At 46.9% G+C, this 13,785-nt stretch overlaps 1 protein-coding gene across 5 annotated transcripts in view; it reads left to right on the top strand.

Moving 5' to 3' along the window:
• The window catches only part of Etv6 (ETS variant transcription factor 6), a 230,045-nt gene extending 220,991 nt beyond the window's left edge, over window positions 1-9,054 (top strand). For all 5 annotated transcript variants that reach the window (XM_021164908.3, XM_021164907.3, XM_029478404.2 and 2 more), the window contains 3 exons: window positions 3,175-3,317; window positions 4,458-4,558; window positions 8,521-9,054. In XM_021164908.3, coding sequence (XP_021020567.1) covers window positions 3,175-3,317; window positions 4,458-4,558; window positions 8,521-8,737 — 461 coding nt within the window. In that variant the 3' untranslated portion in view covers window positions 8,738-9,054. The remainder of the gene's footprint in view (window positions 1-3,174; window positions 3,318-4,457; window positions 4,559-8,520) is intronic.
• The last annotated feature ends 4,731 nt before the right edge of the window (window positions 9,055-13,785 follow it).

The following is a 13,785-nucleotide window of genomic DNA, read 5'->3' as shown; positions in this document are numbered from 1 at the left end:
ATTTTTATCATCTGGGCATATTTTTTAAAGAAACAGAGAAATCAATAGTGCTATAAAAGCCACTTACACTCTGAGCTTGAAGCAACTGCTTTATGCCATGAAATTCCCCTTGCTACTTCCGTTAGTGGCTGAGTAATTCAGTGTGTCTTGAATGTCAACGTTTTTATTACGCAGCTAATGTTGGCTTTGCTGGATTAAATGTCATTTAAAGTGATCAATTGGGAGCTTGTTTGGGGTTACTTTCAAATTTATGAAAGGGGAAAAACACTGCAATACACAAATGTTCTTGAAGCTTACAAGTACAGTCTGTTCTCCGGCGAGCCCTGTCCTACATTCGCCATCGAGTGGGCACATTATACAGTCACATTCAGGAACCAAGTTTGAGGTCTCTGAAAAGACTACCTGACACCCCAGGGCTGGATAAGCCTTTAGCTGAAGAAATAATCCAAGGGACAGCTGGGCTGGGCCATGATAGTAAAAGAAAGTGCAGTGGAAAATCCCTGTGCAGATGAAAATGGAGGTCAGGAGAGCTGTGTGCTCTGTGCCTAAGTCTGAGCTCTGCGTGGGGGGGGGGGGGGGGGGGGGCTGGAGCCCAGAGGACTGTGCTTACCTTGTGTTAACCTTACTGCGGTGGATACAGTAGAGCTAGGCATGGAGGTGCTCACCTGTAACCCTATCACTGGGTAAGTGAAGGCAGGAGGACCTTGGGACTTACCAGCCAGCCAGTCAGGCTTCACTGATGGGTGTCAGGTTCAATGAAAGACCTTGTGTCTCAGTGCATAGCAGTTAAAGAGATGCCCAGCCTTGATTTCTGGCTTCCACATGCGTTTGCACTCATAGGTATACACACATGATTGTTACCACTCAGGCATGCAGAACAGGGGCCGTGAGCACACTTCATTTTCTCCTCACTGAATAGCATTTTCGGGTAAGACTACAGAAAACTCAAGTGTGCCTGCCCTTTGATTGTGGCACCAAAGCCAGACTAGAGAATCACAGCTTAGTTCTTGTCTTAGTCCATCCAGGCTGCTGAAACAAAATGCTCTAAGGTGACCACAAACAGTGGGAATTAGCAAAATGTGGTGGTACATGCCTGTCACCTCAGCACTTGGAGGGTAAAAGCAAGAACATCACCACGAGTCTGAGGCCAGCCTGGGCTACATACTGAAACTCTGTCTACAAAACAGGAAGTACAGGAGAAGAGAGAGGGAAGAATGGAGGGAAGAGGAAAAGGAAGGAAATGCTGCCCCCACTTTCTGGAGACTCCAGGGTTGAAGGGCAGAGCTCTAGTGTCTGTTTGAGGTCTGCTGATGGATGTTCCCTCTCTTTCAAAGGTAGCACCTTCTTGCTGGGTCCTCACAGATAGATATGTAAGGGAGCTCTTGCAGTTATCTTTTATAAAGGCACTCACTGGGGCTGGCAAGCCGGTTAGGAGCACTCGCTGTTCTTGCAAAGACCCCAAGTTCAGTTCCCAGCACCCACATGGCAGCCCACAACTATCTGTACCTCTGGTTCTGGGGGATCCAGCGCCCTCTTCTGGTCCCTGTGGGATCCTGCAGCCTGTGCTACTAATTTGCTCACACAGGTGGGCATGTAAATACGTGAGATGCACATTCAGGAAGCAGCTGGAAAGGGCACCGCCTACTCTTAAGCCAGGGGTTAGTCCAGCATCTGCTATGCCCAGAAGGTGCATGTTTGTCTCTGTTGCGCCTTGGTCTGGGCTGGAGGGCAAACCAGGTACCATTCCAGCACTAGAAACCAGAGATTCACAGCCAAAACTCTGGGCTGAGCCCAGAGCAGGACGACAGTAAATCATCTTATGAATGTTTGCTGTCTGACCACTTAATCGGGTATGAGTTCTCCAAGTGAGAAATGATATTCTTGCACAAAGTTCCTTTCCACCATGATTCCATTATGATAAAGCAACTTGAAAGACCTCCAAAGGATGATTTAATGAGAACATCTGTATTTTTTTAAATGCTAGGCACAGTCCCCACAGCCAACGTCACCAAGCCACATAGTTTTTAATTTCCCATCATTTTTTCATTTCTTGCTGTTTTCTTTTTAGCCCCCGTCTTCCACTATCCCTGCAGCATCTTCCACCATCTGCAAAATAGTCTAATCTTTTAATTTTTTTATCATACTGTTCTCATTGGAACACAAGATTTTCTTTCTGGTCTTGAGGAATGGACCAGTCGGTAAGTGTTTGCACGGGGACCTGACAGTGACCCCCCCCCCCAGAACTCACATAAAGGCAGTATATATCTGCAGACCTCTGTAAAAACAGTTCTAGGGAAACAGACAGTCTAGATCCCTGTTCAGTGAGAGACTGAACAGGGATCTCTATCTAAATAGAGATATTTAGACTATATCTCTAACATAAATAAGATGTAGGTGAAGGGGCTGGAGAAATAGCTCAGTGGGTAGGTGCTTGCTATGCGATTAAGACGACCTGAGTTTGAATCCCAAGCAGTGGTGTAAAAGTCAGGTTAAATGCCATGTAAAATGCACAGCTGTAACCACAGAATTAGGGACGGTGGTGGATATAGGTGGGTCTTTAGAACTTGCTGGCCTGCCAGCCTAGCAGAAGTGGTGAACTACAGGTTCAATGAGAGGCCCTGTCTCAAGACAGTAAGGCAGACAGAGCATGATACCAGTGTCTCCTCTGGCGTCTCAGTGAATATGGATATGCCCACACGCACTCACACAGAGAAATTCCAAAACTAGTAAGATGGAAAATGATTTACAAAGACACTTAATGTCAGCCTCTGGCCTCCACAAACACACACACAGAGAGGGAGAGGGAGAGAGAGAGAGAGATTCTCTTTCTACCATTTATCCATCTACCCTCTCTGTAGCCCGTTATCAAAGCCTATTTATTCATTTATTCATTTGCAGGTACAGCTTGTGTGGTTCAACTTCAAGTTCTGTCATGACTTTGAACAAGTCTGCTCCTCCTTGGTCCTCATATAAAAGTGGTAGCCTTGGTCAACACCAAGTCTCCCTGGGTCAAAGGGTCAGAGGTCAGCAGGAGCTCCCCGGCTCTCTCAGGACCCATTTCATCTGTGAAATAAGGAAATAAGACAGTCAACTCCAGGCCCACACTCTTTTTCTAAATCTCGTGACTGCCTCCACAGAAACCCTCTCAACAGCCCTCTCCTCTCTCCTCTGTAGACTGTAGGCTGCTTTGGGATTATGTCTATCAGTTGCTGTCTGACAGCCGGTACGAAAACTTCATCCGATGGGAGGACAAAGAATCCAAAATATTCCGGATAGTGGATCCCAACGGACTGGCTCGACTCTGGGGAAACCACAAGGTAAAAGGGCCAACTATTTGTTGGGGAAGCTGTTGCCAGAACACAGGCTTCATCCTTGAATTGGAGGGGGATTGTCTTGCTGCCTCCAAAGCCTGCCCATGATTCTTTGGTTTATCCTCATTGGGCACACAATTAGGTAGCTATGAAGGAAGGAAATAATTAAAGATCCCTGTTTTTCCATGTGTTACCTCTGTCCGGGGCCCACGCCCCTTGACCTGGATCTGCCACCCCTGTTGTCCTTCAGTACTGAGGAATAGAGAAGTAGTGAGAGCTATATGACTCACAGGGGACCTTTGGGAAGTGTTACTTCTGTCCCCACCAGTTGGAAAGCCCCCTTTTCACAAAAGTCCATTTCTGCATGGAAAATATGTTCTGATTATAAAACACCCCCTTTGCAAGCAAAAGCTGCAAGAAGCCTGCCCCCACAGTTTTCCAAAGGAGGAAGAGGAAGTGGAATTCAAAACATAGTCCTTTATAGTAAGGAAGGCGGTTCAAATGAACAGATATAAAAAGGAGATAAGCATGATCCAGGCCAGTTGACACATAAGGAGATTAAGACCAAGCTGAGGACACCGAGGAGACACAGCCGAGACTCAAGCCTCCTAAGAAGGCAGCCAGAGCTCTTTCCCAATTGAGAAAGTCCAGTCAAAGGCCACAAACAGATAGGTCAAGGCCCCCTAAACAGATGTTTGGGTACCTGTGTCACTGAGGGACCTTCTGTGCACTGCCCATCAATATCAATGACAGTAAGTGTATAATCGTCATTGCGCCCCAAAACGGAACTTGATGTGAACCAGACATAAAGGCCTCCCACCTAAGATAGGAGAAGCCTAGAGCAGTCTCCCAAGCAGAAGGAATGAGGTCAGTTGCCGTAGAATGGGCTAGGTTAGTGAGTCCTTCTAGCCCTGACTAGGGCAGTTCAGTTTAGGAGGAGACCTTGGCCACAGTGGCTGTGAGGGCAGATAGCAGAAGGCAGCAGACCAGCAAATAGGTAGCATTCCCAGGCTGGTGAGGCCGTGTGGAGCGACTCAACAGCCTTTATTTTAATAGCTGCCTGGTGCCTTTTCTGAAATTCATTTCATTGTGTCTTTGTGCTTTTTTTTTTCTCTCTCCCTCTCCCTTCCTCCTTTGAACAAACAGAACAGAACAAACATGACCTATGAGAAAATGTCCAGAGCCCTGCGCCACTACTACAAACTAAACATTATCAGGAAGGAGCCCGGACAAAGGCTTTTGTTCAGGTAGCACTTCCTCTTTTCCCTTTCCTTCTTTTGTGAGGACATTGTTTTCTTTACATAAGAGGGAGGAGCTCTGACATGCCAATCTGAGGCCCAGAGCCATGACTGCAATTGGATTGGAAAGTTGGTTGGAAACTGGGTGCTGGCTTGTTAGGATTTAAGGGGGAAAGATCGCGCCTTTCACTGAAGTCTCTCCTGTATGAAAGCCAAAGCTAAATGCGATCTGACTCATCTTTAAAATAACACAGTGGTCAAACAGAATTATCTGACATTGGTGTCCGATGGAGTTAAACGGAGCAATCAGAATAACTATTGTCAATAGCAAAATGAAGGAGTAAGCTTGGACTTCCAGGTCACCAAATCTGGAAGCTGCTTTGTCAAGCTTCAGGTCATGACCCACAGTGAGTCACTCACTGTGTGGGTGTACTTGGTCAACAACAGCCACTTTCTTAGTGAAATAGAGAATGCTGTATCACAGAGTTGGACACTCCAAATTATAGCCCATCAAAGAGTGACCATTAATTCATAAAAATGTTGTTTGGCTTGTGTGTAGACATGTGTGTGCACATGCGTTTGGAGGCCAGAGGTCAACCTGTGATACCACTTCTCAGGCCCTATCCACCTTGTTTTTTTTGAGATTAGGTCTCACTGGCTTAGGGCTGACTAAGAAGCTCTAGGGGTCTGCCTGTCCCCACCTCCCAGCAACTGGGATGACTAAGCATATGCCACTCTGTCCCCTTCTGTGGGGGTGGGAACTGAACTCTCACGTGATAAGCACTTTACCGACTGAGCCCCTCGGATTGTATGTCTTACAAACACAGCACCGTTAGAAAAGTATGACAGCCACTGGGGTCGGAAGTTCTCCCTCCCTCCCTCCTTCCAGATTCTCCATAGCTAATGGTTCCAGCTGTTTCAGCTACCATGGAGATTGTGATTTCCGGAAGTAGAGAAGAAGAAGGATCTAAAGGAATAATGAGGATGGCATAGGGGGAGCCCTCACTCACACCATTGGTCACTGAAGTGACAGGAGGAAGCCATATTGCAATTAAGACTTTAGGTTGTAGGTTTTGGCAAATTTAGGACAAAAAGCACAACCTCTGGGTCTGGAGATGTGGATTTAGGATCATCTATGTACAGGTAGGGAAATGTCACTGTATATGAGGAGCCGTGGTGAACTCGACGGTAGTGCTCATGAGGAGAACACAGAAGCCACACATTAGCACTGACGTGGAGCGGTAATGTAGAACCAACGTAGGTCACGTTGTCCTTCAAAAGGAACAGAGAATGCATGAAGACATGTCAGTGGAATAAATAAATACAGACGAGCCCTCCTTGCCTCCGGCTCTGTTGACACCTTCATCCTTTAACCCCGAACTTTTAGCTCCCTGCTCTTTTACCCTAGATGAGCGGATCCCACCACCCTCAACCTCATTTTCCACCTCAGTCTTTAGTCTTAAATCTGACCATGAAACCCTTCATGGAATTTCAAAAATATGTATAACATGCCTGCTAAAATATCACATTAGTGCTCCAGGTGTAATTCCTGCAAGGCAGGCCTTCATGGCTGAGAAATTCTACCCAGAAATCTCTCTTCTCATCAGTTGATACCACTGTCCAAAGTAATTGAGGGTGGACCCATATTTGATTCTTTCTATATCCAAGTCAGTTACTGGGATGCACCATCTGCTGTCTCGACATCACTCTCCCTGTCTAGTTCTGTGTTGAAGGCCTGACGCCTGGCAGCTGCATTTCCCAGGGTTTGTAACCAGCCTGTCTGGGGTTGAAGTCTGTGGCAAGCACATTCGTGGAATGTGTATGACAGACATGAATATCCCTTACCTTCTCACATTCACACACCCTCAAGGCCACCTCAAGTTGCCTGCCCTTTATGAGGCCCTCCTCAGCTGCTCACTCCCACGTAGACACCCTCTCCCACCATCTCCTGTGTACCCTCTGTCCTCAAGCATACCATAACTTTCATTTTTAATAGTCTGTGTGGAGCAGGCGAGACCACTTCCCAGCAGTAGCTACATGATGGCTCACAAACCATCTGTATCTCCAGTGCCAGGAAATCTGACGCCCTCTTCTGGCCTCTTCATGCTCCTGCATGCACATGGTGCACATAAACAAGACACATGCATAAACTAAAATAAGTCTTTAAGACATCTTCAGTAATCATGACTAGTATAGTTTAATAATATGTGTGAAATCTTCCTCGCCACCATTCAATCATAAGTTCCTAGAAGCTAGAGGCCTCTGATTTATTTCATTTTGTATATGCTTTAGGGAGGACCTCAGTAAACATTTCATGACCAACTGGTGTGGTATGGAGTTTTAAGCTTACCAAGGCGAAGTGGTATGAAGGAAGGGTCAGTTTGGGTCTCAGGGGAGCTTTAGCAACTTCAGATGTTGCGGAAGACATTTTATCGAGAAGATAGCAGTAGAACACAGAGAGAAGCAGCTGTGATGTGGAGCTGAGCAGCTATGAGCAGAAAGGAATGTCAGTAGGCATGGAAGGTTCGCCAGCATCCAGTGAGAGGCTCTGAGGAAGAGATTAGCCTTTTGCTAGGAAGTGTTGGAAGCCAAACGATACAAAATGGTGCCTTATACAGTGTGTGTGTGTGTGTGTGTGTGTGTGTGTGTGCGTGTGTGTGTGCATGTAAATTGACTAGGTTTATAATCTAGTGACATGACATATGATAGGTAGACTACAGGGTGAACTCATGCTGGTGACTACTCCTTGATGATAAAGCAAACCACAAGAGAGTACTGGACGGAGTCCAGAAAGTTCCAGGTCAGAAAAACTGAAAGTTTATAAAGAGGTATGAGCCATGGTCTCTGTCAGGGCTAACAGACAGGAGCAGTGAGATGTGAGCCATGGTCTCTGTCAGGGCTAACAGGATCAGTAGGTAAACACAAGTGAGCAGTGGAAAGTAAGTGTTTCTTCGGGTGCTTTGCAGATGGGCCAAAGACTGCATCTAGGACTCGGCAGAATGGTGAGAGGAAAGGGGTGTTTGAAGATAGGGGCCACACACAGGAAAAGGGAAAAGTGCAAACAGAGTGAAGTCTGCAAAAAGCTCAGCCCCAGTGCCCCACTCCACTGCCTCCCAATCCCATTGCCACATCACCATCACCTCAGCCTACCACCACCCCACCACCCTCCTCCACCCACCAGCCCCCACCCGACTGTCACCCCACTGCCACATCCCCCATTGTGAGGGAAGACAAGGCATTTGCAACCAGACGTCTCACCTGCACATACGAGCAATGGTCAGAACATGTCACTGTCCCACCTGCACATACGAGCAATGGCCAGAACATGTCACTGTCCCACCTGCACATATGAGCAATGGCCAGAACATGTCACTGTCCCACCTGCACATATGAGCAATGGTCAGAACATGTCACTGTCCCACCTGCACATACGAGCAATGGTCTGAACATGTCACTGTGGCTCTTCCACATAACACACAGTGATCAAGAATGTGAGGCCTGCTGTAGACTCCAGCCACAAAAGAAGGAGGACACGAGGTCAGCTCTGTCAGCTCAGGTAGATTAGTGGAAACACGAGGACTCTTCTTGCTTTTCTAATTTGCAGGAGCTTCCTTCCCTAACCTGCCTGTTCATCAAAAGTATCCATTTGACAGCTATAGTATACTCTGAGTTAAATTCAAGTTTTAAATACTGTTCTCTGGGCTCTCAGATTGGAATGGGAGTAGGTATAGGACGCCTGTGTGTCTCTGTAAAAGTCTAATTCTTGGGGTTGAGGAGACGGCTCCATGGGCAAGAGTGCTTGGTGTGTAAGTGTGAGAGCCCAAGTTCAAGTCTCCAGCACTCACATAAAAAGCCTGTGAGGATAGGTTCCCAGTTTCCATGTAAGTTGCTCTAAGGGTTGTGGTAAAGAGAGTGGAGGGACATCTTTGGGAACACAGATTCTTGTGACTCTTTCATTTCCTGCTCCAAAGGTTCATGAAAACCCCAGATGAGATCATGAGTGGCCGGACAGACCGTCTAGAACACCTCGAGTCTCAAGTGCTGGATGAACAAACGTACCAAGAGGATGAACCTACCATAGCCTCACCAGTAGGCTGGCCAAGAGGAAACCTGCCCACGGGGACCGCAGGAGGCGTAATGGAAGCAGGCGAGCTAGGAGTGGCTGTAAAGGAAGAGACCCGGGAATAGCAGGGACACTTCTCCTGCCGATCAAGAGGGACCCAGAGCACCTTAGACAAGCCACCGAGCAATGGCAGGGCTGAAGTTCTGGCGGAGGGCACAAGCCTGAGACTCACACGTCACGTTCGCTTCTCCTTCGGATCTCTTGTCTGTAACCCTCACCCTCACCCTCACCCTTCCCCCGCACCTGTTGTAGTCTCATGGTGTTTCTGGTTTTGTTTTTGTTTTTGTTTTTTAAGAACATGCAGTTTGACTATTCATTGTTCATACAGGGAAGACATCACATGTTGTTTTCCTATGGAAATATATCTATTATATATATATTATTAATTTTTTTGTTGTTGTTGCAAATCTCACCGAGTACGGCCAGCTCGGCTGGTCAGGAAAGAGAAAACTTGCAGAAGGAATCGGGTTCCTCTTTTTCCTGCCACGTAGATCTGGTGTGTCCTGTCCAAGTCAGGTCTTAGATGAGAAAGGAAAACAAAATGAGAGAGATACTTTCAAACAATGGAAAAGAAGAGTTCTGTCTCCGTCTCCCTCTCTCGCCGCTCATCCCCGCCCCTTTCTCCTTCCCCCATCTCTGCCTGCTATGCACTTCACAGGCCTTCCATCAGAACTAGCCTCACTAGCACCCGAACTACACAGTGACCCGGCTGCTCTGACAGTCAGACCCCTTGGGCACCCATCTGAGGAAGGCCAGACATCCCCCTCCCAGCCCCCCCCCCAAATGCTGCTGTATTCTAGAAAGAACAATAGTAGGATCGAGCATAAGATAGGACAGAGGGTGGCCACAGGATTTGCAAGGCCCAGGCAGTTTGGGATTGTCCTGAAAGTGCTACATATTAGGAAAATATAAGAGACCACACAGGCCTGGTAGTTTAGGAGCAAGAACAGGTCACCAAGGTTGTCCCAAGACATCATGCCCTTGTGGGATTGTCACCACCCCACACACACACTCCAAGTCCTAGCCTTTTTCTTCTATGCTGGTCCTCACGGAACACAGAACACACATGAGGGAGGTTGCTGGAATTTAGTCTCAGGCTCAGCCGGTATGTGCACAGCCGGAGCAGACAGGAAATTCCTCAGATTTAGACTTTTTTTTTCCGTCTGTCATGGCTGTATTTCAGGAGGACATATCTGTGGCTCTTCTCCACCTCGACATAAGATCAGACGTATCTCCCAAGATGAGGGTAATGCTATTCCTTAGGGTTTTTGATAGCAGGGATTTGATTTTATTTTATTTATTTATTTATTTTTTGGATTTTTTTTTGAGACAGGGTTTTTCTGTGTATCCCTGGAATTCACTCTGTCGACCAGACTAGGACTCAGAGATCTACCTGCTTCTGCCTCTGCCTCCCAAGCACTGAGATTAAAGGTGTGTGCCCCCATGCCTAGCTTTTTTTCCTTTTCTAGCCATCTAAATGGACTCTTTGAAGTTCACTGTTTTAAAACCCAGATAATGAGGCCTGCCTTTCAAAACCACCCCTTGTCCTTCCTGTGTTCGCCCACATCATGGAATGAGCATCTCGCAGCCCTCCTGGGTATGTCTCTGCTTGGTCAGACACAGGATACAGGTGAAGCTGACAGACCAGAGCTGACCTATAACTACTCCTAAGTGGGACACATAGAGGCTACGAGGACCTGGACAAGTCACTCACCCGACGTCAGCTCACAGACAGACTGTGGTTCACAGACACTGGAATTGAGTTGACTGGGTGTCTTTAGTCTTGCTGTGACTTCCCCGTGCCTCCCCCACCCCCTACCATCTGCCTTCAAAGAGGTCAGTGACCTGGGTGAGGGGTTCCGTCTTAATATCCATGGGGAAGGATGAGAGTCACATGCTATGTGTTTCTTGAAAGCATGACAGGGGTTCCTTTTTTTGGCCTCTAAAATGACTGGTACCTTAAATCAAATGGGGAGATTAAGCCAAATACTTGTGTTGTATGAGCCACTGTGATGCAGAGCAAGTGAGAAAGGGTGTGCTTTTTGTTTTTGTTTTGACTGAGATCCTTTGTGTGAATATAAAATGAGAAACTACAACACTTCATACTGGCCACTTTGCCCATGCATAGAACTCAGTTCTTTACCTGCCCAAAGAATTGTCCATATGAACTGTGGAAGGAAATTCCTCTGTTCCCTAAGGAGTCTTGGATGACAGCTCCGGCCACTTCGTTAGAAATGCTCATGGCAGTGCCGTCTTTATTTCACACCTGGTGTTGCCATAAATGATTTCTTTGATTCTCTCACCTGCAAAAGCCCTTGTTTGTTTTTTGGAGAGAAAATGTGGCCAGGGTTGTCAGGGTTGTGCAGTGCTCAGGCTTCAGACTCACAGAATTTAGATTTAGCCAATCAGACCTTGGAGGAAACACCACTATGGGGGTCCTGTTTTGTCTTTTGGGTTTTTAGTTTTTGTTTTTTGTTTTTGTTTTTGTTTTTGTTTTTGTTTTTGTTTTTGTTTTTTTCCAATCAACATTCTAGATCGACATTAAGTTCAAGAGGTGATAGAAGGAATCTAAAAGCTCCTTTAGTGGCCTTTTTCTGCAGCCATTGTGGGTTGGGTCAGGAAAGGAATTTTCAGGGAAGCATTGCCATGTGGAGGATGGGCTTTGCCACCTAAGTCCTGGGATTCTCTGTCCTGAGTCCTCGGCCGGGCTGTCTTCAGGTCTCCTTCAGCAGAAACCAGGGGCAGCTGGTTAGATGTTGACAGCAGCTTCTCTTCTGATAATTTTCATCCAAGGCCACTTAGTGCCACTTGGAGACAGGGTCCCTGATGTCCCATATCTGGTTTTGGAAAGAGAATGGTCCTCGTAAGAAAAGAACAAAACAGGCTTCTTGCCTAGTACATTCAGGTCCCTCTGATCCAGCATCTTTTTACACTAATACCTTGTCCAGTTAAGGGTGTCACTCGAGCTGACATCTAGATGTCTGTGAGGAGTCCCTGGAATGACCGAGTGGCCACTCTTGTCTTTTCACACTGTTCAGGATCCAACCATAAACACAGTTTGGCCCATTCACTGTTGTTGGCAGAAGACAACCTGAGAGAGGTCGTGTCACTTTCCGTGGGAGCAGACAGCATGACACACAGTTAGGATCAGGATCTAGCCAGCCTGCACTTAGCAGCAGGATAAGCGCTCCGAAGGCAGTTAGAAATTATCCTGGTTTAAACCCCCATTTGATCCATCCCCAGCAAAGAGATGAAAGATTGCCAAGGGTGGTTTTCACTGCCCAGTCATTCGGTGCTAGTTAGAGCTGCTGTGCATTCTCAGCCTGCTCCTCTTCTGAGCAGAAACCAAAATTGGACGTCATGAGAAACCCAGTGGAGCAGGGGTACAGAGGGACACCCCGGAACCCTACCTGTCAACATGGCACACAGGACTCACCCAGCACTCTTTTGGCCCCATCCGCATCAACACTAAACAACTTCAAATGCACCCGACTCTTTCACCCTCACAGGTGAACCCTCTTCTGGAGACTTCTCTTTGTGACGGCACCCACCTGCAAGCCAGATGAATCTAGAATGACTTTTTGTTGTTGTTGTTGTTGTTGTTTAGTTTCTAATCTCTTGTTTATGAGGTGTGGGGTTTATAAGGGACTGAATCAAATGAATGTAACAAAAAAAGGAAAAAAAAACAAACAAAAAATGCCTTTTCTCAGGGCCAGTGAGTTGCAAATAATTTTTAAAGAAAAACCTATAATTACATCATCTCAATAAATTTTTTATAAAAAAAAAAAATCAAGTCCCAAGTCTCTGTTTTTAATAATATGAAATGGAGTCAGACAGGCAAGGCACTCTGATGATGCAAATCCTGTCTACTCTATTATGGAATAAAGTGTACTCCCGGCTTCTCCTGGCAGGAAGCCTCTGTTACCCGGCATTCTGCAGGCCAGCTTTAGACAAGAGGCCCCAGGAAGGTCACAGCAGACCACTCTACTCTGAGCTGCTGCCACAGGTGGAAAAATCTGCCTCAAGGAAGCCCAGTCAGAGATGCCAAGGATGGACCAGGTCACCAAGCTCACAGGGGATAGCAACTCCAGTCAGAGATGCCAAGGATGGACCAGGTCACCAAGCTCACAGGGGATAGCAACTCCAGTCAGAGATGCCAAAGATGGACCAGGTCACCAAGCTCACAGGGGATAGCAACTCCAGTCAGAGATGCCAAGGATGGACCAGGTCCCTAGGTGACAGCAGGGATTAAGTTACCCTGGTTGATTCCACTCCTGCAAGGTAGTGAAGACATAAACGTGAGGGTAACACCCACAGCTTGGTTGCCAAATACTATGCACTCAATGTCTCTGGCACACTGGTCCCTGCCACCAACCAGAGAGCAACTGAAATTTCAAACTCCAACAGCACAGCAGGCGATTCCGGTGCACAGCTGTAAACGCAGTACATGGAAGCTGGAGGAATAGGAGGACCAGGAGCTCAATGCCAACGTCCTCTGATAGCAAGTGTGAAGTCAGCCTGGGTTGCACGAGATCTCATCTCAGAGGCAGGCGGATTTCTGAGTTCGAGGCCAGCCTGGTCTACAAAGTGAGTGCCAGGACAGCCAGGGCTACACAGAGAAACCCTGTCTCAAAAAAAAAAAAAAAAAAAAAACCCAAACTTAAAGATCCAACATAATAGTCGCCACAACGATCTGTTTGCCGTCACGATAGGTAGAGCTTCCAAGTGTGTGAGAGGAAGCAGATGCCGGTGCTGGGCAGCAGCACGGGCATTAGGTTTTGGAACTCGGGAATATAAAACTGATGGCAGAGTACATTAGACTGCTTTTCTCTTCACACAGTCTGGGGGCATCCCTGTACTGGATTGCTGAAATCGGCCTTTAGACCCTAAACTGTCAGAATACTCAATCAAGTAAAGTTTAGGAGACACTTTCTGGGGGAGCTAATGTGCCTTTGAAACCACGATTTCCAATCACTCTCAATTTGAATCATCTGGGGATTCCTAGTGATGCACATTGTGAGTTGGGATTACATAAGCCAAATGAAAGCTTTGGGGTTGGCACCTCCAAGTCTGTTTCTAGGTCTCTAGGGGGATGCCTTTGTGAGCTAAGGTT

The sequence above is a fragment of the Mus caroli genome, unplaced genomic scaffold (assembly GCF_978045245.1).
Source record: "Mus caroli unplaced genomic scaffold, Mus_caroli_1 scaffold_7, whole genome shotgun sequence".
NCBI classification, from domain to species: domain Eukaryota; kingdom Metazoa; phylum Chordata; class Mammalia; order Rodentia; family Muridae; genus Mus; species Mus caroli.
Note: the sequence above shows the minus strand (reverse complement) of the source record. Positions and strands in the feature narration are given on the sequence as shown.